The sequence below is a fragment of the Phoca vitulina genome, unplaced genomic scaffold (assembly GCF_004348235.1).
Source record: "Phoca vitulina isolate PV1807 unplaced genomic scaffold, GSC_HSeal_1.0 scaffold5, whole genome shotgun sequence".
Classification (NCBI taxonomy): domain Eukaryota; kingdom Metazoa; phylum Chordata; class Mammalia; order Carnivora; family Phocidae; genus Phoca; species Phoca vitulina.
This window is the reverse complement of record NW_022589708.1, coordinates 3857171-3882214: the sequence shown is the minus strand read 5'-3', so window position 1 is coordinate 3882214 and position 25044 is coordinate 3857171. Positions and strand designations below refer to the sequence as shown.

Sequence of the window (25044 nt, the reverse complement as noted above, 5' to 3'; positions counted from 1 at the left end):
CAAAGAGGCTAAGAACCGTTTCATGTGTGCTTTTTGCTAATGTTCGAGAGTTTCTTCGGAGAGAGTCCTGGTCAAGCCCACCTTAAGTTTAGAAGTTGTTACCAAATCACTGTTCCAGTTAGAACAACTCTCCATAGTGCAGGTGCGTTTTTCTAGTGCTGGAGAAAACTTCCTTTTAAACCAAGCTCTACCACTAATTAGCTATGTGGCCTTTGACCGGTTACTAACTTCATTGCTTCAGTTTCCTCACTTGTAAAAAGAAGATCATTCTCATACCCAAGTCATAGATTTCTAAGAGAATTGGATGAATATGAAGTGCTTAGAACAGTGGCAAGCACATAACAAGTGTAAGCCATTATTATTAAACCATTGATAAAGTTACTAGTATTTTATATCTGTCACCTTCCTATTTGAAATGGCATTTTCCTGCTTACCAGAGAGTTTCTGCTTCTTTTCTCATATTTATTGGTTGTTCTTTTCTGTTTGTATTCTTTGTCCAATTTTCTATTTTATTTCCAGTCTTATTTATTTGTTGGAGTCGTTTATAAGACACTGTTAATGTATTGATAGTACACACAGCTTAATCTCCTCTCTATCTTTGATTTTTATCACATTACTGTATGTATGATGTTTGTGGTCGAACAGCAATTGTCAAATGTACTATTTTGATATTGATTCATCCTTCCCATTATAATTTGTGTTTGGGAACCCTATTTCCTTATTCCAAAATCATGAGAGTATTATTCTGTTTACTTGTGTAAATGTTTTATGCTTTGCTATTTATATTTGGGACTTAAATTCATCTAGAATTCAGTTTTACACATGGCATGAGATAGAGATCAGCGTTCGTTTCCTTTACTAATAATCAGCCCATTCTTTACGACTAATGCATGAAACAGCCCCCTTTCGTACCCCAAATCCACACCCATGTGTGGGCTTAGGTTGAGTTCTCTAGTTTGTCCAGGTGATCTCTTCTTCTGGTGTCTGCACCAGGACCACGGTATTTAAGGATTTTGGCTTTCTGGAGTTTTTATTGAGATGCAGCGGACATGGGTTTCTAAGTGTCCAGATGGGTAAATTTTCACGAGCCCTCAGATCCAGAGCATTTACCGCACTCCAGAAGCCCTGCTTTCACCCCTCTGCGATCACCAGCACCTTGGCCAAGGCACCACCGACCTGACTTCTACGGTGTGGCTTAGTTTTACCTGGTTTTATACTTTATCTTATTGAATGTTCTCTCGTGTGTCTGACAGATTCCACTCAACATTATGTTCGTGAGATTCATCCGATTATTTTTTTATAGCTGTAGGTCATTTATTCTATGAAAAAAATTATTTCCCCTATGATTTTAAATGACTTCAAACAGGGCGCCTGGGTGGCTCAGTTGGGGGCGCCTGGGTGGCTCAGTTGGTTAAGCGACTGCCTTCGGCTCAGGTCATGATCCTGGAGTCCCTGGATCGAGTCCCGCATCGGGCTCCCTGCTCGGCAGGGAGCCTGCTTCTCCCTCTGACCCTCCCCCCTCTCATGTGCTCTCTCTCTCTCATTCTCTCTGTCTCAAATAAATAAATAAAATATTTAAAAAAAAAAAAAATAAATAAATGACTTCAAACATATGAAAATTTTGCAGATAAATAGCACAAACAACTTTTTCCCCAACAATTTTCAAATGACTTGCTGGTATGCTGTCCCATCAGCCTTGAATACATGCATTGTGCGTTCAATGTGTAACCTCCATATCACCCCTGGAATCAGGAAACTGCTCCTGATGCACTGTGACCATCCAGTCAAGATGCCTCACTCAGGTCTTTCCCCTCGTCCCACTGATGCCCACAGAGCCAAAGACCCAGGCCGCCATGACAGGATGGGTGCCCTTTCACCTTGTGTGGACACTTTCCTCCGTCTTCTGATGAGCTTTCCACCCTTGACGGCCTTGAACCTACAGGCCAGTCACTTTGTGAAAGAAAAATTAAGTTGGTCTGATATTTCTTCATGACTCACACGTCTCCCTATCATTCAGTGTTTCTTCTAATATAACAGAATTTACTAGAAACTCAAAAGGACTAAACATACTGACACCATGGCCATCCTCATAAATCACTGTGTCACTGAAATTAAGTTCATTTTTGTTTTTCTGAGAAGTTTGTAAGTTCTTCCGTGTTTCAGCTGCAGGTGCTTTCTACTCGGATCAAAAATCCTTTCTGTCTTACGGTAGTGAAATGAAATGTTGCTGAGCGACGTTGTGTGTGATGTAAATCCCCACAGGTTCAGCTTACTTCATGGGTTTCTATCAAACTGGATGTGCGTGGGATGCTCTGCTTAAGGACAGCAGAATAATTTCAAGCCTGTGAACCAAGTAATGAGGGATCAGACAGCCGCCTCTATTTCATCATTATGAATGCTCAAAACGTGCTGCAAAGGGCGTAATTCCCCAGGCGTTTTGTAGTTACAAATGAGTCTCAGACGTGGAGCTTCCCTGGCGTTTGGATATGGAAATAAGGCAGCTGTGCCCTGAGGCGGGGGGCCTGCACCTTCTCACCGCTGTCTGTCTCCCACACTGCTTGGCAGGTGTCTCGGCTCTACCTCAGCAGCACGGGGCAGCCCTGCTCCTCCTCCCTGCCGCCTCACATCTTCTCCTGCGCCGAGAGAGCCTTCCACCAGCTTTTCCAGGAGCAGCGGCCCCAGTGCTTCATTCTCAGGTGAGCCCGCCCCTCGCCCGCCCCTCGCTCACCCACCCGCTGATGATGCGCTGATGCAACGCTGGGGGGCTTGGGCGTGAGACCCTCCTCCTCGCCTATGGTTCACGTTTATTGACTTCCTCAGCACCTGGTGGTCCAGCGTGTCTTTGCCATAAGTAATTTGACTCGTTACCAAGGAGAAACATCTCTGTTCTTAGGAATAGCCCCAAGTGTGGCGGAATCAATATCAACACACTTAACCTGAAACTCAATTCATTTTGAAGATTTACTATTTAGGACCAGAGTGTTTTTGCTTTCAAACCTCAGGAATCACCGGGAAAGAAAGGCACCCGCTATTAGCGCCCGCTGTGTGGTGCGGTCCAAAATACAAATTATTACCCTGCAATTGTGGGTTTTCTCACCTGCTTCTAGCTATTTACCTCTGCTCATATTTTACCAAAAGTATATACCTGGACATATTTTACACTGAAATATCATGGTAACATTAGTTCATAAATAGCAAGAAGCTCAGGACAATGATTCACATTGGAGCAAACACCCACACATACACACACACACACGAACCGCAAGACGTAGAGGTGAAATGTGATTATGTATTGATAAAGGATTAAAGAATTATTTCAGTGTTAATATAAGATCTGCATTGAGAATTATGTTTCGTATTAGGAGCAACCTCTACCAGAGGGGACTTCTGTAAATCCTCAAGGCTTTGCCCGAGTTATAATCAGGCTGCAACTGAATGTTGTCAATAAAGCTTTGCCCAACTCATCAAAGTGAAATGAAAGATAGGACACATGGACACCTGGGTAGAACCCAAAAGACATTTATTTATTGTTTTAAAAGATTTTATTTATTTATTCGACAGAGAAAGACAAAGCGAGAGCAGGAACACAAGCAGGGGGAGTGGGAGAGGGGGAAGCAGACTCCCCGCTGAGCAGGGAGCCCGAAGTGGGGCTCCATCCCAGGACCCTGGGATCATGACCTGAGCCGAAGGCAGACGCTTAACGATTGAGCCACCCAGGCGCCCCTAAAAGACATTTAAATACTTAAGTAGGCACTTACTTATACACTTTTACATTATCAATTTGATCAAAAAGTTCCAGAGAGGGTCAGATAGATGGCTTGCAAACGTCAATGTTCTGGTTTTCAAAATTGTGACCAAGTGGTTGTTTTCACCCTTGTTCTGAAGAGTCCCCAGGGTAGGAGAGGCTCTGGGGGCAGGGTGGCCCTAGCCGTTCTTGAATCAAGCAACTGTGTTTTCATCTGCTTTATCTGTCCAATTGTCTAGTCTAACTTTGACCAAAAAGGGGAACACTTTTAAAAAAATCATGAGACTGTGGGGCATGTTATACTAGTGTGGTCAGTAATAACAACTAATGTTTACTGAGAACTTAGTAAGTGCCAGACCCTCCACAGGATGCTTTCCACATATTCCCTTACCCATTGCTTTAGCAATCTTATAAGATTGGTATTATTATTAGCATCACGATTTTATGTGTCAGGTGACTGTGTATTACGAGGAGTAACTCATTAGTCTAGGGTCTTCAGTTAGTGAATAGTGAATCTGGGATGTGAGCCCCATAATGTGAATTAGTAAATGGTGATTAATTAGTGTAGGGTCCAGTGGATGCTATATGTGGGATGGGAGCCCATAGTCCGGCTTCTGGGCCTGAATGAAGCTTACCCACAAGTGCATGGCCGGCCCCCTGTGGCTACCCCAAGGAGGTTTCCAGAGGCCCACCCGGGCTTCCCTAAAATGATGGCCACAGATCCACGGATTTTCCTAAATTCTTATTGAATCCACTCAATTCTTTTGAAAGACATTGGTCCATAGCAAAGTTCTGAGTTGCCAATGAATTGTATCCTTTGGGAATCTGCCTGTTATAGATTTTACAGTATCTAGCAAGTTGTTTCAGTAAATAAACCTGTTTATCTGTAACCCAGTGCTTTCTACGTGAATTTGCCCATGGAATTGCTTTTCCAGTAGGACTTGTTAATATTCTGCAGAAGCAGTATTTCTTCGGGGCATTTTTTTTTTTTTTATAAAGATTTTTATTTATTTATTTAACAGAGATAGAGAGAGAGCACAAGTAGGCAGAGCGGCAGACAGAGGGAGAGGGAGAAGCAGGCTCTCCACCGAGCAGGGAGCCCGATGCGGGGCTCGATCCCAGGACCCTGGGATCATGACCTGAGCTGAAGGCAGCCGCTTAACCAACTGAGCCACTCAGGCGCCCTCTTCGGGGCATTTTTAAAGGCTAATAATGCCATGTATCAACCAGTTTTTCTTAAAAAAAAGATTTCTTCGTTCAGGTTTCAAGAAATGAAGAACAAATCTGTGATCACAAGGACTTACTATTTTAGTCATTCTCTTTCTTCTTTCAGGATTGATGTTTTTGTGGCTTTTCTATCTCCTTGATTGTCTTGACTAAGATAAAGGTTTTCTGCATTTATTTATTTATTTATTTTTTTAAAGATTTATTTATTTATTTGAGAGAGCGAGAATGAGAGAGAGAGAGTACATGAGAGGGGGGAGGGTTAGAGGGAGAAGCAGGCTCCTCGCCGAGCAGGGAGCCCGATGCGGGACTCGATCCAGGGACTCCAGGATCATGACCTGAGCCGAAGGCAGTCGCTTAACCAACTGAGCCACCCAGGCGCCCTTTTTCTGCATTTATTATACTAATTCATTAAAATTAGTAAATTTAGAAGTCAGCTAAATACATTGTTTAAAGATAATTTTTGAGAGTCTGTGTGTCTTTAAAAGATTTATTTATTTTTGAGAGAGAGCGGGAGGGAGGGGCACAGGGAGAGGGAAAGAGAGTCTTGAGCAGACTCCTCGGGGAGCGCAGAGCCCTATGTGGGGCTCCATCTCGCGACCCTGAGATCAGGACCTGAGCCAAAACCAAGAGTTGGATGCTTAACTGACTGAGCCACCCAGGCGCCCCAAGAGAGTCTATTCTGTCTTACAACCAGCATTTACAAAGGATAATTTAAGACTTGGAGTTCAAAACACAGATATTCCTGGAATAGCCATCCTGTAACTTAGGACTAGGGTGGGACTTTTTAAATTTTATTTTCAAATTTTAATTTTATTTTTCACTTTGTTGATAATTATACGCCCTACTAGCACACTAGGCTTCATCTTGAGGAATAGTTTTTTAATAATTTTCAGAACTTGGTCCTGGGTTATAACTGAGAGTTTGGTGTTCACCATCATCTATCTTATCTTTAATTTTCTGAAGGCCCTGATAGATGGTTTTAATTAATTGTTAGAGCACATGTACAAAAATCCATTATCCTAACAGTGTGTGGAGCAAATCTAAATTAATGTTATATGCTGAACATACAAGTAACTTGGGAAATACGCAGCCTAGGGTCTGCCTTTATCACGTGCAGATTTAGCAGACAAGACTGATCAGATAAGTTTTAAAATTCTTATGGGTCCTGATTGGCACCACCCAAAATCTCTGGTCAATTTCTAATTGAATCACAGTCTGGATTTGCAGATCAAGGAATGTTTCTTGATCACACTGAGCTAAAATTTTTAGTTTTAATGTGAAAACCTGCAGTGTCAACCCTATCCTAACATATCCCATGTCTTTTTTTTTTCTTTTATTTCCTTGTATTTTACTCAGAGTTTAAATGGAATATGGCCATTTTGAGATTTTATGATATGGTTAAAATGCATGGGATTTTAGCCAGCTAAGAGAACTGATGGCCATTTTCTCTATTCCTACATGTCCTGATAGAGTGAGCGCTGTGGTGGGGGGAGGCGGGGGCAGCTCAGCCGCACATCCTCACAGATCTCTGGGGTCTTCGTGTCCGCAGACTGCTGGCCTCGTCCACCTTGTAGACTCACCCCCTGTTTCAGGTTGCATAGTACATGCTCGGGAAGTACTGGTTGAGAATTTCTTGTTGAATAATCACTGCCTTCCATGCTACCCCTTCTCCAAGAATCAGCTCAACCCCCACCTCATGGGGAAGTCTTCCCTGGTTTCTTCCACCTCTGGGCACCTTGTTCGCTGTGAACAGAATCTCTACAAAAACAAGATTTAAGAAACATCCAGTTATTTTGTTAAGTAAGAGAATATTTATAACAGCGAATACAAGTGTAGAAGTTAAATTTCCACCATGAAAGAGCTAAATTGTTTCCTCCCTGAAATGAGAAGGTTAAAAGCAAATGCCTTTGAACCCAGAAAAGAAACTCCTTATCCTGTGCAGGTCTCTGTCACCTGCTTCCCTGAGGCTGCTAGGGTAGTTGTTCCAAACGTCGTTAAAATATTTATGGGGAGTGTAGATGAGGGGAATAGAAAAGCATTTCTTAACAACTTGAGACTTGAATAAAAGAAGCAAATTTCGGCTTCTTCTTTTCTGGCAAACATCCTTTAATCAAATTCATTAGTACAAATATCAAGGGAGAAGCCTGAGAAATCAGCACTAGTAAAGAGATTTATATATATTTTTAATTTTTAAGCTATCAGATGAATAAAGACCTTTTCATTTCATTTACTTAACTGGAAGCAGTAAGAACATTATTTTGTATCAGTAATTACTGTATTGGATTTCTATGTTAATCTTCTCATCTCATGTCAGAAATGTAATATAGTTATTATTTATAGAAATTAGATGAGTTATGGGGCGCCTGGGTGGCTCAGTTGGTTAAGCGTCCGACTCTTGGTTTCGGTTCAGGTCATGATCTCAGGGTCCTGGGTCCATCCCCAAGTCAGGCTCCATGCTCAGCAGGGAGTCTACTTGAGACTCACTCTCTCCCTCTGCCCCTCCCCCTGCTTACACAGGTGTGCATGCACGCACATTCTTTCTCTCTCTAAAATAAATAAATAAAAATCTTTTTAAAAAAAGAAATTAGATGACTTATGAAGTATGCCTGAGAAATATCAAAAGTACCGTCATTATAAATAACAAGTTTGGTGAGTGTTGTTTGTTCCTAGATTGAAGGAAAACTGAACACACAGAACGTCAGACTGAGAGCAGCCTCAAGAGGCAACTGGCCATTGGAGGGTCCGCCGCGTGCCAGGCACCTTACTCACCCGGTCACATCTGACCATCCTAACAACTTAGTTTCCGGAGTTCCTTGCTTTATGTTCATTTTGAGGAGAAGACAAGGGAAGCTTAGAAAGATTTCATGGGTCTCCTGAGGAAGATGTAATGTCTTTCCTGGAAGGCTCAGAAAGATTTAACAAGGTCATGTGGTGTAGCTCTAGGACACATGCATCCCCACCTTAGCGGCCGTCCCCTGGGGGCCACCTCACTTACCTTCATTTACAAAGCTGAGGACAAGTCATCATTGTCTTTCTTTTCAGCCTGACCCCTTTCCACTGTAATTCACCTACGTGTGTGGTTCTACCCTGTGAAACATTGGATGGCAGACTCGCATCCCATTGATATGATGTCCCAGCATTTAGAGACGTTGGCGTTAAATTCATATGTCTTCCCAGCATCTAGAACACCATAGGGCATGTGACATAGGACATATGTACTAAATATTTCGGTGAACCAATCAAAGGGAAGAGTGAGATGATACCATACATGGATTAAAGGTTCTGTCATTCCCTCACCATCTTTGTATCTGAGGATTACCTCTGCTCATTGGATCGTTCACTACATTCTCCAAAACAGTAAACTTAGGTTTTCTCTCTCTGTTTTCTTTTAGTGGAGAAAGAGGATCGGGCAAGTCTGAAGCCAGCAAACAAATAATGAGACACCTCATCTGCAGGTCTGGCTCCAGCAGACCCATGTTTGATTCCAAATTTAAACATGTAAGTTTCTTGTTTGGGTTGGAGAATATGTTGAGTCAAGAAACCTGTAGTTTACAAATAAAAGGAGATATCATAGTAAGACCATAGTTTGACCATAAATTGGTCAAAGTTTGTAGAAACAAAGGAAAAAAAAGATTGGTGCAAATTAATGCTGCTCAAGTGAAGGTTTATTTTTTTGTACATATTTTCAAATACTTTGAACATACTCTTTTTATATTTGCTCAGAACAGTTGGATTGAAAACATGTAATATAACTAGATTGTTGTTGTTCACCTAAAAAGTGCCACTTTGGTGTGTAGATTCCTTTGAGGGATTTGGCCCGATAAGCACCTCTTTTTGGGGGATCACTGAGAGCTGATAATAAAGTTTCAATGTATTTAAAAGAATTGATAATAGGAAATGTTAATGACATTGATGGGCAGGTAATATACCTTCACCCCCAATATTGATTTTTTTGACATACAACATTGTGTTAGTCTTAGGCATGCAACATAGTGATTGGATATGTGTATGGATTACAAAATGATCACCACAGTAAGTTTAATTAACATACATCACTACACATAGTTAAATTTTTTTTTCTTGTGCTGAGAACTTTGAAGTTTTGCTCACTTAGCATCTTTCAAACACACAGAGCAGTGTTGCTCACCGTGGTCACCATGCTGTGCGTTAGATCTACAGGACTTACTTATCTTATAACTGGGACTTTGTGCCTTTTGACTCCCTTTGCCCAGTTTAGAACTGATTTTAGGTTACATTCAGTAACACTTGCTTCTCATCGTGTTCCTTCATCCACCTAAAATATTGTCAGGATTCAAGGAGGAACCAGAAAGTCCTCTGAGCAGCTAAGATAAAGGTCAGAAAAACTCAGAAATTTTACCCAAGGACACACCTGCAGGTGCTTGTCTCTTGTTCTTGCATGGTTCTGTTAAGTTTGGTTAGCAGGTTTTCCCTGGCACAGTAGACTGGAGGAACCAACTCGGGAACTGCTAGAAAGATCCTGCAATGAGCGCTTGGGAACCCCTAGGGGGTGGGAACAGACAGAGAGAGATGATCAATAACCAATCAGGAAAATGGTCAGAACTCAGAAGTGTGCTGCTCTGGGAGTCTCCATCTGTAGGGCTAAGCCTCCAATTTCATCATTTTATAGGAAATAACTCTAGAATAATCCAAGTACGTGATGATTGTTCTCTTACATGCACCCCATTGCTTGAGGGGCCATGGGTCCTACACTCTGCGCTTGCTTGTGCTCAGTGGTCCCAGGACTTGGTCCCTTCCGTGTGTGTCACGCTCTGTCCTAACCCCACCTGACCCCTTTCTTACCGTGTAGACTCCTGCCCAACAGCCTTCCTGGACATCCCACAGTGTGCCCCTAAGACATGGCCAGACCTGAATGCATGGGCTCGCACATTTCTCCAGCATTTCCTCCCAGGTCACCCATCAAATAAATGGCACAATCACTTTCTCATTTCCACGCTGGAAACTGGCTTTCACTTTGAGGCCAGCCCCTCCGGGCTTGCCCCAGGATCACAGTGTCCCATCAATCACACCAGCTGCTGTTTTCTTGTCCAGCCCCCTAGAGGTTCCCTGTTCCCTTAATCTTGCCAAAGCCACCTCTGAATGCACATCCCCCCCGACTGGGCCATGGTGCCCCTGTCGCTTAGTCATTTATTCAACAATAACCTTAAGTGGCTGCCATGTGCATGTCCCTTGAATTCAGAGACACCATCTTAGAGCCTGCCACATAGTAGGAGATCGGTTTCCAGGTAGCAGAGGAATGAGGGCAGGCATAGGGTACCCGTAAGTATTCCTGGCACACCTGAGATACAGTTAATTATCCCAAGTTACCTAAATTGATGTACTTTAATAATATCAAATTAATTTAATGTGGATACACCATTTGTATGTCTTCAGGACCCTGTAAATTTTGCTGTGTGTGTGTGAGGATACACACCATTGGCCGTGTTGCCCCGGCACCCTCTCGGTGTGCATTTCACAGTGAGGTTTGGCAGGTGCACACCTTGCCCCTCTAGAATCTCTCCTATACAAAACTTGCTGTGCACGCATTTCATTCGGCAATTTGATATTTGAAAATGTCTGATGACATTGGAATAAAAACAGTTGCTGTTAGCTTAGATTATTCCCTAAAATGGTACCCTCTGAAAGTTCAAACGTTGAAGATCTAGAAACCCATCGCCCTGAGAGAATTGTGCTATTTGTGTTTGGTTTTCTGTCCCTGCCCTTTTGACTTATAGCTGCAGGCCAGAGTTATTTCTGCCATGGTGGTGTTCACAAGGGAATATTCTGGACATTTTAGTACGCGATTCCTCATTTAGAAATGAGAGGGACTTCTATTTAATCGATAGATCAATGTAACTTCCTCATATTTTCTACTTTTGAAAAAGAAGTCCTTAAAAAATTAAATCTGCTCTTCTGGATTCCCAAACCTACGCCCGATTCTGGAGATTTTTCTCTTTGTGAAGAATGTACAGTCAATCAGTTCTGCAGCATATCTCTGGTGACATATGTGTTCATTAATGACTCTAATTCATAACCATTCATTAAGCTCAAACTATATACTGAGAACCTGCATAATTCTACCGCACAGCTCAAAATAATTTAACATTTTGGGTCGAACTGGGTAGAATAGCATAAATTATCTTTGTTCAGATATTGTCAGATACGTACTACTGACACATAAGAATTCGAGAATTTATAGAACAACATGGTTATAAAATAGACTTAGGTTAACTAATAGAATGATGGGATCTGTTGGCCTAATTATACTGGCAAGGAACAATAGTCTCCAATGTAAATTTAGACTAAAGCAATCATTTATTAAAATGATCCTTTGTGAAAGAGCAGGCTGCATAATTTCTAAACTGCATTCTAGATTACTTTATGTAAATTGGCTTTGCATTTTAGCTTAAGTGAATACATACTAAGTTGCATTTCTTTAGCTAGATATAACTCTTCCAAATCAGTTAGCATCTGGGAATCAATATTATGATATCCATGCAAATTTCAAGTACAACTATTTCTAATTCACGTGTTTGTTTTATTCATAAATCCTAAAATAAGTGATTTCTAGTCTTGTGAAATAATATTGCCCAGGGTTGAGTATGGCTTAAACTTCATGTCAATTATGCTTTTTTTGTTGTTTCTCTCTAAATTACAATCCTCATGAATATTGTTTGGTGTCCAAAGCATTCCTGAAAATTACCCAGTCCATTTTTGCACAGTGCCCAAGTATATGTGTGGGAATTAAATACAAGTGTTGGATAAACTTCTGAATTGACTGTAAATCTTTATAACATCATAGGGGTTTAGTGAAATTTTATACATTCCAGAGATGGGCCCGTACTTCCTGCATGAAAGAAAAGTCTGATTAAGGAGATGAGTGCCTAAGAGCATCCTCGATGGTGGAGCCTTCAGCAGAAGGCTTGAAGTTCAGCGCAAGGTGGGGTGAAAGGAAGCTTCGTTAGGTGACCCCTGGAAGGAGAGACGTGGGTGAGCTGAATAGGAAAGCCATTCAGCCCAGACCCTACGGTGCAACATCGCTCTGAGGCTCCACACCAGCACGCGTGGTGCGAGAGGCTGCCCCATGGGGCCGCGTGCGCGACGGACACCCACAGGGCGTCTCCACTGGGGATGCTGGCTGCCTCTAGCCCACACGGTTTTGCCCTGGTCTTAGGATACTGCGAGAGAAAATCAGTTATTGGAGGTTATTCTGATCAGCAGTTTCTGAAGAAGAGTGAAGGAAGGGTGGGGACATGAAAGGCGTAGTGGGGTGGCCGTCAGCAGAGAATCCTGTAAGCTGAGGCGTAGAGAGTGTTTTCCTTGTGGTTTCCATTGATGACCTAATTAAAGATTATTATCTGGAGTGTGGGGAGCAAAAGGACAAAGTGAAGAGGTTTGGGGGGAAGTTGGCTGTTGATAATCCCTCCTGACCCGTAAGCAGCACTCTCCGCCGGGGGCACAGAGGGGAAGAGGGGGATCCGGGTGGGGTCTGGAAGGCCAGGGAGAGCCTGGCTCCGAGTCCCAGACATGATTTGTAATATTTTCATGCCGGCCACACATGTATTATCAAGAGACACTCAGCCGTCATGTTCCTGAATCTTAATCTTATACTTCAGTTGTCCTGCCCCAGAAGTCTACGGAGGTTTACATTCTGCCCTCGCAGTGGGCTTCCGAGTTCAATGGGTTTGAACTCCATCACCGTGGAGGTGTCTTTTGATACCCCTGTGCAATTTCAGAACAGCTAAGATCAGTGAAGAAGGCTGCCGTTTTTAACCCTCATATCTGAATTTCAAACTGGAGAAGCAGGGGATTTTCTGTGGCAATAGGTTTATTGGAACATAAAAATCATGTGTTGGGGGAGAAAACCAACTGCCTGGTGCTTTTCACTAATTCTGGCCCAGATGACTTTCAAATTGGAGGAACATTCAGTTCCATTTAAATTGCTTAAATAAACATTTATTGAGTAACTGCTTTTACAGAGCAGAGTGATGGGGTCCACTTGTTAAGCCATTGTTTTTTATTGAGGAAGCCACAGATTTTTACTCTCAGAAAATACCGTACGTTAACGACTGCCAAAATAGGAGTGCATAACTTCTAGAGACACAGCTATTAAAGCTTTGGAAGAAAAAAACATACAATTGTAAATAGAAAAAAATCTTACCACTAAAATTTGGATTGGGGACTACTTAGGAAATATTTATTTACTTCCCTTTGCTATATTTTTATTTAAAGCTTGGTGTTATGCAATATTCTCATTATTTTCTTTCAAAGTTAAGGCGAGCAATGAACAATACCAGTTGTGCTTTTTTTTGGTATTTCTCTTAACACATTGTTATTTAGTGCCACCTATTGGCCAAAGGGATAATTAAAGATAAAAAATGTTATTCCGGTATAACCCGAATCTGAAGCTTGAATTATGGATCAACAGAGCATAGTGCAAGATTGCCGTATGAGCTCTTGCATTTTGTTCAATGGGTTTAGCTTCCTATAGTTTGAAGGCTTCTATGTCCTTGCTGTGGTTCTAGCTGTCACGGCCTGTCACCCAGTGAGGAAGTACATCTTATTTCGCAGAGAGATTGCCTGGGTTCAAATCCCAGCTCCACTATCTCCAAGCTCTCAGTCTTGGGGAAGTTATGTAAGCTCTCATTTCCTTTTCTACAAAACGGAGACACTGTTGTGAGCATTAAAAGAAATATAGGCATAAATGTACATACACATGTATATCTATGTGTGTATAGAGTATACATAATTTTATATATAACTTCATTTATATTATATATGTTATATATAAAAAACTTTAGAATAATGCTTGACACAGAATAAATTTTGCTACTATTATTAACAAAAATAAAACTAATCGTTGTTAAACTTTGTTGGATGCGTACCATGTACCAGGCACCAAGCTGAGAACTTCATACAGCTGACATTGATGAGCACTGAAGGAGTTATTCCTGTGTTAAAATAAAGGAGAATGTGGTTCTGGGAATTCATGAAACTGGCTTAATGTCATATAATTTATTACTAGCAGAGCTGGAATGTGGGGGCAGCTACTTCTCACTCCAAAGCACATGTATTGAACCATTACCCTATATATCCTGTTTGAGCACATGTTATTCTTTATCTTTTATGTCTCTTTTCTATAATAACAAGCCAGTTTATTTTCAGATATAGCACCAAAATAGCTAGAAGCCAGAATACTTTAAAAAAATTCATTCTAATCCTTGTTATGAATTTTTAAATGATTACTAAATGTAATTTACATGTTAAAAATGTGATTTAATTACACTATTAATTCCACATTATATCTCTTTAATATTGAACTATTGGAAAAGAAGCAAAAAGCAGGACCTTTAAAAATACTATTTCAAATTATTTTTCAGAATATGTATCTGCCGTCATTACTATCGATTCACTGTTATGATCTTTAAAATTAGGTTATTACAAAGAGACCTAAATCCTGGGCTTTCCTTAAAGATTCAACATGTTTCCTTCAAAAGTTCAAAAGTTCAAAAACCAATCTTTTGGTATTTTACTATTACCACAAGTTTTAGCACTTGGGATTTGTGATTAGAATCAAAGTATTGTTTTGTAATCTTTCAAGATATAAAATACTTCCAGGTGAACCAAATACCTTAATAGGTCAGTATCCAGAAAGTAAAAAAGTAGCAGCAAAGTTTTTTTTTTAACTTAGAATAAAATTCTCAAAATTTACTATCACCAGAAATTATAAAGAAACCACTGTATCAGTAAAGTAATGTGTTAGTGTGCTCCTCCTTGTGGCTGGTGCAGGAACTGCATTTCACATCCATGACTTGAAAGATACAGAAAACTACTTTGAACCTTCCAGATTTTCACTTTCTGGAGAATTGCTTGGTCATCATCATCATCACAGACACAATCGATTGTGATAAGAAATGGTGTTTTCTCTATAGTCAGGGTTTAAGGAAACATGTCAGGAAAGACTTTCAGATGCCAGGGTTGATCTGAAGATCTTTGTTAACAGCATCTTAAAGCCCTAACTCCCCTCTCTGAAAGAGAACACTGGTGGTGAGACACACCGAGTAAAACAGTTTCATCTAGAGCTCTTATTCCTGTTCTGTGGGAGAGAACAGGAGAGAACATGTAGAGGCTTGGGGTTGAAAGAGTGTGTGTGTCAATCCCCGTTCAAAAGAAGGTTAGAAGCAAATGTTTAAGTTCATTTGTTTGTTTCAAAAGAAATTCTCACTATCGCTTCTATTAAATTTAATTCCTTCCCTCCAAAACCACAAAAGCATTTCTGCTGTCCTATTAAGTCTAAAAGCCTAAATAATATGTGTTGAGTTGTTTATGTTTGTGTGAAGAGATAGCAAAGCCAAGGGAAATCCTCTGTGTATCATTATCTTATTAAGTTTGAGGCAGAGGATACTAGTAGTTTGCTGTTGAAGAAAGAGTGTAAAAATTCAATATGGTATCATACAAACAACAGAGAACCTCTTAGATAAGGGGATATTTCTGTATCTTTGCTATTGTTCCCTTTATTTTGAAAAATGAGGAGCTCAGTAAATGTTTCCATGTTGCTGCAGGTCCTGTGCATCTTGGAAGCCTTTGGACATGCCAAGACAACGCTTAATGATCTGTCCAGTTGCTTCATAAAGTATTTTGAACTTCAGTTCTGTGAGAGGAAAAAACACCTAACTGGAGGTAAGAATAAAATTAAGAAAGGCAGATCTCAGGAGCTACCAGGAGAGGGCAGAGGAACACCAAACGTGGCGGCAACAGGGACCATGCACGTGGGTGCGTGTGTGTGTGTGCGCCTGAATGTGCACACCTGAGATGCCAGGTTAGGAGTTCTAAAATTATTGTGAATTGAAAAATATTCAGAAATGTGAGGTGAACCTTTTCAAGATGATTATTGTATAAACTATATAATATGGCACCAAGCCAAAAACAGCTGAAATGAATCCTAATTATTGAACAGAGAAATGACTCACATAGTTAAAATAAATTATTACTTGAGTACATATAATTCCTTCATACAACAGACATTGAAATCTATTTTAAATAAAGCTGAGTCTATGTTTTTAAAACGATTGAATTAAAACAAATCAAAACAACAAATAACCACCCAACTAAAGCCAAACAGAACTATTTTTTTTTTGTTTAAATATTTAATGTGTACTTTATGAAAAGCCCTTATTTAAAATTCAACTTATTTAGGGGCACCTGGGTGGCTCAGTCGGTTAAGCCTCTGACTCATTTCCGCTCAGGTCATGATCTCAGGGTCATGAGATTGAGCCCTGCTTCAGGTTCTTCTCAGTGGGGAGTCTGCTAGAGATTTTCTTTCTCTCTCTCTCCCTCTGCCTCTTCCCCTGCTCATGCTCTCTCCCTCCCTCTCTCTTTCTCTCTCAAATAAGTAAATAAGTCTTTAAAAAAATAAAAAAAAATTAAAATTCAACTAATTTAGAATTCACTTGTGATTTTACGTCTTTCTAATCAAAACAGATTATCCATGCAAATTAATCATCTGAACAGAATTGTAGGTGGGGTGCCTAATGCGCTTGGGAGAATCAAGTATTGTAGAAACTTTAATAACAGCCGTTAGCACACAAATGATTGCTAAGTGTAATGATTTTAGACAGAGATCAATCTTATTTGATGTTTTCAAGTGCTTTTCAGGAAACAAAAGTTAGTTTTGACCCTAATTTAGAAACAAAAAGCCTGTATTTTTGCAGTACGTGTTTGTCAAAATCCATTATTACTAAATGTAATCGGGTAAGAAAAAATGCATAGAAGGAGTCAGAGGAGCTAATTTTCGATGTTGAAGTTAGCAGCTTAAATTCTGCAACAGGAAAGTTATGTTTTAAAAATCCCTGACTACGAGCTCTGTTGGAAGGTCCACTGTGTTAGGAAGACCTCCGAGGGAGCACGGCCTTGGGCCTCCAAGCCTGGTCTCCGGGTCTCGGTTTTATAACCCTGCAGTGAGCATGTCCCTCTGAGGGGGAGTACAGCCTGACCCCTTCAACTCAGGGCACAGTTCCCCTTGAGCTTTCGGGGAGCTGCGGTTGGAGCCTTAGATGCTGGAGGTGGAGGAGGCCCTGTGCAGCCCCCCCCACTCGCTCCAGTGCGTGACTCCAAGACGCGCCCTCGCAGCACAGTGGGGGGCTTGCGGGAGAGGCACACCTGCTGAACGGGACTCTGCGTTTCACAAGATTCCCAGTGACTCGTGTGGTCGCCCACGTTTGAGACGCACTGTTCCCGCCACAGAGAGCCGGCCACTGTTTTATGCACACGTGGCTCGGAGGAGAAAGCACCTGTCCGGACATCACCCGCATGACTTGGTGTGCTCTGTTACCTTTTCCAAGGCGAAGATAGGATAACGGGCTTCTGCAGGTCTTATCCGTTACTGATGTTGTTGAGTTCCTTCCGGACAGAATTTAGGATGTTGGTCTGGAAAGGGTCTCCCTTCACCAGAACGCGCTGCCGCGGGCCCCCCCTCCCGCCTCCGGGACGTCTCCGCTAGCGTGCAGCCCAGCTGCTCCGGCAGCATCGGGTCCGCGAGTGCCGCCCTCCGGCTTCTGCACACAGCGCGCCGTGACCCGGGTATCGACTCACGGGGGTCCCGGGGCCCTCCCCAGGCCTGCGCTCGGAGCCGTGCAGGAGCCGTGCGCAGACGCGCCGGGTGCCTTTGGCACCGTGGCCACTGGGTGTGCCCCCCCCCCGCAGGCAGCAGGCCGGGGTTTGGTGGGCGCCCACCTCTCCCACCGCCCCCCGTTGTTCTCCCGTTTCCCATCTTCTCATCAGCATCCTCGATTCCCTTCCTGTCACCGAACTTGTTGGTTTGGTAGCTTCCTGCTGTGTTCTTTTAAAAAATCTGGCAAAGTGATGTTCTTTTTTTCTAATTTTAAGAGCAAAGCCCGCATTACAAAAACGGGCCAGTGCTGGTTGAGACCCCGTTGCTGGGAGCAGGGAAGCCGGAAGGCTCCGAGGGGAGCGCAGCTCTGCTTCCCCTGGGGAAGGGGAAAGGGGGGCAGTGTGTGCAGAGAACGTGCATCAGCGGGGGGAGCGCTCGGGCCACGCCTCTGGCCTGCACGTGGAAGGACACGGAAGAGCAGAGTGTCACGGGGAACACGGCCAGTGCCTTCAGATATTCGCTACCGCGTGGAGTGGGACTTGAGGATGAAGATCCGTATGCACGCTCCGCAGAGAGGGTGGATGTTCCAGAGAGATCACGAGGCCTTCCCAGCGACTTCCTGGTGCGGCCCCCACCCTCTCTCCCCCGCCGAGGGGGCGCTCCAGCAGACCCCCAGGCGCCCCCGACAGCCTCCATGGGACCTTTGCAGGGTTGCTCTAGAGAAGCTGCCTAACGCTCCACGTTCCCCAAGTCCACACAGGAAGCACCTGGTAACTGGTGACCGGGTCCCGATGCGCAGCGGAGTGACTGGATGACGCGGATTGTGCCCTGGCGCCCGTCAGCCTAGAAGAAAGACCCCGTGTGGGAATTCTGTCGAGTGCGGGAGCGTGTGAGACCCGCTCTAACAAAACATCACAGGCTCGGTGGCTTGGAACAGAAGTCGGATCAGCAGGACTGCGGTCTCTTGGATGTCTCCAGGGGGGGAGTCCTTCCTTGCCTCTTGCAGCCTAGGTCAGGGGCTCCCTCGCCTTGGGGGTTCCCTGGCTGGTAGCTGTGGCACTCGGGTCTCTGCCTCACTTGTCACAGGTGCTGTCCCTGTGTCTCCCTCCTTACAAACACTGGTCACATCGGAGCAGGATCTGTCCTGCTCCAGTGTGACTTCATCTTGTCTAAAAAAAGTGTATTTTATGTTTTATTGGACACTTACATGCTCATACTGTTGTGTGAAGTGTTAGCTCATCAGTGCACTGGACTGTCCTGGGTCCGAGGTCCACCCAGTGCACCTATGACCTTGATCAAACCATGTGGACTCTCTAAGGTTGATTTGTAGAATGGAAAGGTGAGACCACAGAGACCAGGCAGAACAGGTGAATGAAGTAGGATGTGCAGGATAGTGGGGACCGTGCCAGTCTAGAAGCACTCGCCCTATGGCGTGACCTCATCTTAATGTGAGTACATCTGCAGGTTCCCTGCTCTCAAACACAATCACGTCCCCAGGTCCTCGGGTTAGGACTTAGGCATACCATTTGTGGGACACAGTCCAGCCCACCACAGAGAATAAGAATCTGTTGTGTTGTCTTGGCATCTCAAACAAGATGCACTGAGCCCTAGAGGTGGCTACGGGCCAGTACGATACCTTTGATAATCTCATCTGATATCCAGGCTCCTTTTCTGAAAGAAAAACAAAAGAAATATTCATTTAAACTACTTCACACAAATTTTAAAGAGAGCTGAGATATTCAAATGGGTCCCCTGGAAAAGGCTTCTGAATTTTAAGTGTTCACTAAAATAGTAAACCAAACCTGAGTAAGGTTTTTACACCTCAAGCTAGGTCAAGTAAATGTAGGTTACAGGTTGATTTTGTACTTCATGGTAGTCTAGAGTTTCCCTTAAATTATCAACTTTTGTAAAATAGTGGTGATGGGTTTTTTTGGACGGGGAGTATTCTCTTACTAATTTTAAGGTTGCGAGATGTTGCCTGTTTCCTTTATGGATACTGTTGCTCATACTTTTATAACTTAGTGCCAGATCCCCAATCAGGGATGTAGCCACAGATTATAATAGAAAATATGAGGCTCAGTTTTATGAAACACGAGCTATAGAAAAGTAGGGAGTGTTTCTTATTTTGAAGAAAATTTAATTAATAAAGAACATTCTAGTCTGGCTTTCAGCCCAATATTTCCCCCCATTTGATTACTTATTTAACAATATAATTATTCTGAGTCCCATGGTGTATATGCCAGCAGCCTCAGGATGGAGTAACGTCCAGAACATCTTACCATCACCCCATAGGTGAGTTTATAGTGTACAGATAGTAAGAAAACTCTGCCAGTGATGATTTGTTTTCACTCATCCAGTACACTTGGGACTTTGAGGTAATTTGCAGGTATGGTTGTCTGAATCCCTAATGATTTATATTTTTCGTCTAAGAGTGTAGGGAGGTTTTCAGGGTATGAGGTTCAAGTGCACTTACGAAGTTAATGGCAAGGAGTATATTGGATGCCCTATTCCCAGTTCTTTCTCTTGTGATCAAGATCATATCTGGTCTTTTTAAGGTCCTTTAAAGTATAAGGTTGATATTCATTGTAGAATATGTGCAATGTTTTGACACATGATAGAGTAGCATCCTTTCAGTCTTGTCCCCAGAGGACCATTTTAGTGTTTCTAAATCTTCAGATATATGTGATAGAGGCCTCCGCAGTCTTTCGGAGAATAGGTCAAAGCATTCTTCAGCAAGGGCGCTTGGCGCAGCACAGAGGGGCTCCCAGGCCGATCTCAGCATGGACGCTGGTGAATGTCCCTTGCCCCTTCTCCCAACTAGAAAATTCAACACCAGACCAGGCTCTCCTGTGCTCCTTTCAGCCTTGTTTCACTCAATTGGAGAGAAACTACTTTTGAAGTTGAACATTTCTCAGGCTTACGGCGGAGGCTACGAATGGTTTGTTGTAGCAGCCCCTCACCCCGGAGGGGGCAGGCGGGCTGTGACGGTGGTGGGGGGCCGGCGGTGCGTGCGCCACCCCACACCCCTGCGCTCGGCTCAGCGAGCTGCAGGTGGCGCGGCGAGACGCCCTCGTCGTCCCAGACCTCATTTGGCAACTAGACGTTCAAAACCAGAGCGTTCCACCGATCCAAGGTAAACCCCACTCCCCACCGGATACTTTGTTGCGTGGTAAGGTCGTCTCCTCTTCTGGGACATTGACGATTGAAGAGGATGCTGCTCCCTGAACACTGATTGAAAGACTTTTGTAATTCACCACATCCCAGCAAACACGGGCTTTTAATGCTTTTCCTAACTGTTTGATTGTGGGATTATACACTCATCATAATAACAAAATAAGCTGTGGTTTTGGAAAGTATCAGACTGTCTAATATGAGGACTATTAGCTAAAACTTCCAAACTTTGGAGGCTGCTCTCCTGAAGTCTTTGTAGACTAAAGGTGACTTTTAAAAAAAAAATTTTTGATTGTGTTATACTGAAATGAAGTCAGATTATTTTTCTGTTATAATTTCTTTTGAAATAAGCTTTTACATATTTTTAATGCTTTCTTCTGCATGGTTTGTATAAATTAATATTTTCTTTACAATATATTGTTTGGTTTCACTTTGATGTACTTCCCAGTTCCCCTTAAAGTCTACTTCTTCTCATTTTGCTGATCGTTCTAACCCTCTTCCCCTGTCCTGTCGTTGGTAATTTATATCCCTCCATAAACCAGTATGACTGTTTGCATGTTGGGATGTGTCCGGGCTGGGTTCTCCCGGGACTCACCGGTCTGTGGGCTCAGGTGAGTCACTGCAAGACAAGTCAGATATGCTGGCCCATTCCTGCCTCACCCCATTTCTTTCTTTCTTTCTTTCTTTCTTTCTCCTTTTTTTTTTTATGTTCAGTTAGCCAGCATGTAGTACATCGTAAGTTTTTGTCGTAGTGTCAGTGATTCATCAGTTGCTTATAACACCCAACATGTGTCCTCCTGAATACCCATCACCTGGCTACCCCATCCCCCCAACCCCTCCCTTCTGTAACCCTCAGTTTGTTTCCTGGAGTCCATAGTCTCTCATGGTGTGTCCCCCTCTCTGATTTACCCCCCTTCAGTCTTCCTTTCCTTCCCCTGTGGTCCTCCACGCTATTCCTTATGTTCCACATATGAGTGAAACCGTATGATAACTGTCTTTCTCTGCTTGACTTATTCCACTTAGCATAATCCCCTCCAGTTCCATCCATGTCGATGCAAATGGTGGGTATTCATCCTTTCTGATGGCTGAGTAATATCCCATTGTATATATGAACCACATCTTCTTTATCCATTCATCTGTTGAAGGGCATCTCGGCTCCTTCCACAGTTTGGCTATTGTGGACATTGTGGACATACCTCATTTCTGATACCCCCCTTCGGTATTCCTGGCCGTGTCTCTGGACCCGGTGCTACTGCCCGGTGGTCTCATCCTGGAGCCCTTGGGTGGCTCACCAGTCAGAATGTCCTCTGGTTTAATGAGCTGAGGACAGCCCTTCCTCTCTGGGCACTGGAGGCCCCCCCCCCGAGGTTCTGTGTTCCCATGTTTTCTGAATTTAGCCTTGTTTGGAACACCCTACCCTCCAAAAGACAAACCAAACCCACTTTGTGGTGTTTAGACTAGTATTTTTTTTCTAAGTCATTGCCTCATTTACATACATAAATGTTAATTAAGAAGATAGCTTACTCTGTAGCTCAGTGGAAATGGAAATCAGCCATTGCTGTCAGGCTATGATTATGCCTCAGTTATTCTCCTCTCAATCCACAGAGCCCTTTGCTGGCCTCATCAAAATGTCAAGCCCAGGACCGGCTCCCTGTTCTTTCAGACTACAGCCCTCACAGCCCACTGCACCCGAGTCCTCCCCGACCTCCCACTTCACCCCGCCGCACCCGCTCCACATTCTCCAGCCTCACTGGACTTTTTAAGTTCCTTGGTAGATGAGGTCAAGGCTTGGTTTTCCCTCTTGGCTGCCTTGAGGAGGCTTGCCTGCTCCTGGAATGGGCAGGCTGCTCTCACTGTACTGGGTTCAGTTCAGGTCACTTCTTCAGAGAAATCCCTCTTTCTTCCCCAAACCACTCTTTCTAAGGTGACTTCTGGATCCCAGCTCTGTTCACTCCAGATCTGTCTCCTTCCTTATTTCTTCCACAGCATTTGTCAAAATCTGAAAGTGTCCTTTTCATGAGTTGTCAGGTCAGTTGCTGTCTGTGTCTCCTATTAGGATATAAGCCAGTTGGCGGTGCAGATCCAGTCTGCCAGCATAGAGTAGAGTGGGCCCTCGCTAAGTATTTGTTGGATTGATGAGCCTAAGGAATGTATGTAAAGCGTCAATAAAATGAGGCAGCCATTCTTCATGTCAGGGAGGAAATTGTATAAAGCCATCATGAACTTGTTCATGTCCACAAAGAACACATATTATTGAGAGTGCAAGTAGATAAGGAAAGCTATCAATATTTAACTCGACTTTTTTAAAAAATTAGATCCAATTCCTCTTCGTAACGACAGTTTGTGTATGGTAAGAATAGAACTATTTTCTGCCTCCTTAGTGCCCACTCTTTCCCCTGGGGATTGGTAAAGTGGAAGTGTGTGCAGAGGGAGGTGGGCACAGAGTCTGCATGTGGGAATTGGGACTACTTGGCTCCTGTCTTATCTGTGCCCTAAAGATGCCCACGTCTATTTAAGCGGAAACTGAAATTTACTAACAATCAGAAATGTCTCCCAATAAATATGCCAAGGCTATGTTATATACTTGGGAAACTTAACCTTACAGTTAAGGCAGATGGGATGGAAAATCTATTAGGGCTTTTGCTTGTGTGTGGTTTTTGTTTTTTGTTTTTTAAAACAAACCAGATATCATCTTCATCTTCATTATTAGCATCATCAATTATCCTTAGTATTGTACTCTCATTTGGACATTTTTTAAAAGCTTCAGAGTGCGTTAAATGATCTTGTCTCCTTTGAGGAGCAGCATCTTTTAGTGGTGATAAGCCAGTTGGGTTTCAACATGAAAAGGCTGACAATAGAATTTAAATGAGGCCAACATCTGAAAAGCCCCAGCTCAGAGCCCAGTAACAGCAGGTGCGTTGAATGGTAGTCCCTTCCTCTTGGAGGCCAGAGGAAGCCTGGGACCTTTCTATCTCTTCACCCCCACATTAGTATGGGGACATAGAAGTTAAGAGGAATGTGGAAATTGTCAGTGTCAGATTCAGGACCAGGAGCCACACTTGGGATCCTAGTTGAGGCACTTTTCCTCATACCACTGCTTGTGTTAATCTGGAATAATGAAGTCAAAGAAAATGCATAAGGGTGAAAGAGAATATTTGGATATATTAATTCAGCAACAGTGTGCTTTTAGGTGATTGCCAATTGAAGACATGATGGGGCTCTCTGGGAAGAGATCCTAACTGGTCATGATTTATAACTAGAAGGGTGGGGCAGGTGACAGTGAGTGCTGGAAGTTTCTGGAATTCAATGGGAAGGGCAATGAGGGTAGGTATTTGTCTTTCTTGAAGGAGAGGAGATTTATTTCCTCCATTTTCTTTTATAATTTAAGAAAAATTAGTATAGCTCTGTAAAATACTTTTACTGCATATTATGTTCTATATAATCTGCAAACATGTATGTCTTTACAGTGCCAAACTTTCTGAGCAACATATTCATATGTAGATTTCTGGAAAGATAGAGGATCACAGGTATATTTCTAGTCAGGGATATTACTGAAATAAAACATCTTTTAAAGCATTCGGGTCTTGAGAAGTCAAAAAAAAAAAACAAAAAACCCAGCAAGAAGCTTTTTTCTGTGTGTGGACATTTACATGAATGAGTCAAATCTCCTTAACCCCATACCTATCATTTTCCTTCCTTTATTTCAGTGTCATTTCAGACACAACGAAAAGGCTGGTATTTTCTCCATTTGGAAGAATATTAGGGTCTCATAGAAATTTGAATTTTTGGTTGTTTTGTGTTTTCCTCTAGCTATAAAGCCCCTTTAAGATATATATATATATATATATATATATATATATATATATCTTTTTTTCTTTTTTTCAAAATCCTACTGATCAGAATCCTGCTAACCCACAGCAATTTTATTCACTGCGGGAGATGAGCTAACTGGGATGATTACTAATTACACTGTTTTTGAATTTAGATTAAAGGTACTGAAGTCACCCTATGATGTGGAATTGGATTAGTTTTGAATGCTACTCTAAACAAAGCTTGTACATTGGCTGGGACAAATGGGCATCAGCCTCTTATCTGAATACAGAAGCAGGATGGTCAAGAGACATCTGTTCAGCTCTCCATTCCCTCATGATACTTCTGTAGTTGACAACTAAAAAATAATGGGAAGGAACAAATAAGGCAGTTTATTTCCTATGTGATTTTAGAAATATCCTCTCCAGCAGGGCTAATATTTTTTTTTTTTTTTTTTTTTTTT

The 25044-nt window shown here is 42.6% G+C and overlaps 1 protein-coding gene across 2 annotated transcripts in view; it reads left to right on the top strand.

The window, feature by feature from the left end:
* Nucleotides 1-25044, top strand: part of MYO16 (myosin XVI) — a 574777-nt gene that overhangs the window by 293645 nt on the left and 256088 nt on the right. For both annotated transcript variants that reach the window (XM_032402627.1, XM_032402626.1), the window contains exons 13-15: nucleotides 2566-2696; nucleotides 8365-8470; nucleotides 15553-15670. In XM_032402627.1, coding sequence (XP_032258518.1) covers nucleotides 2566-2696; nucleotides 8365-8470; nucleotides 15553-15670 — 355 coding nt within the window. The remainder of the gene's footprint in view (nucleotides 1-2565; nucleotides 2697-8364; nucleotides 8471-15552; nucleotides 15671-25044) is intronic.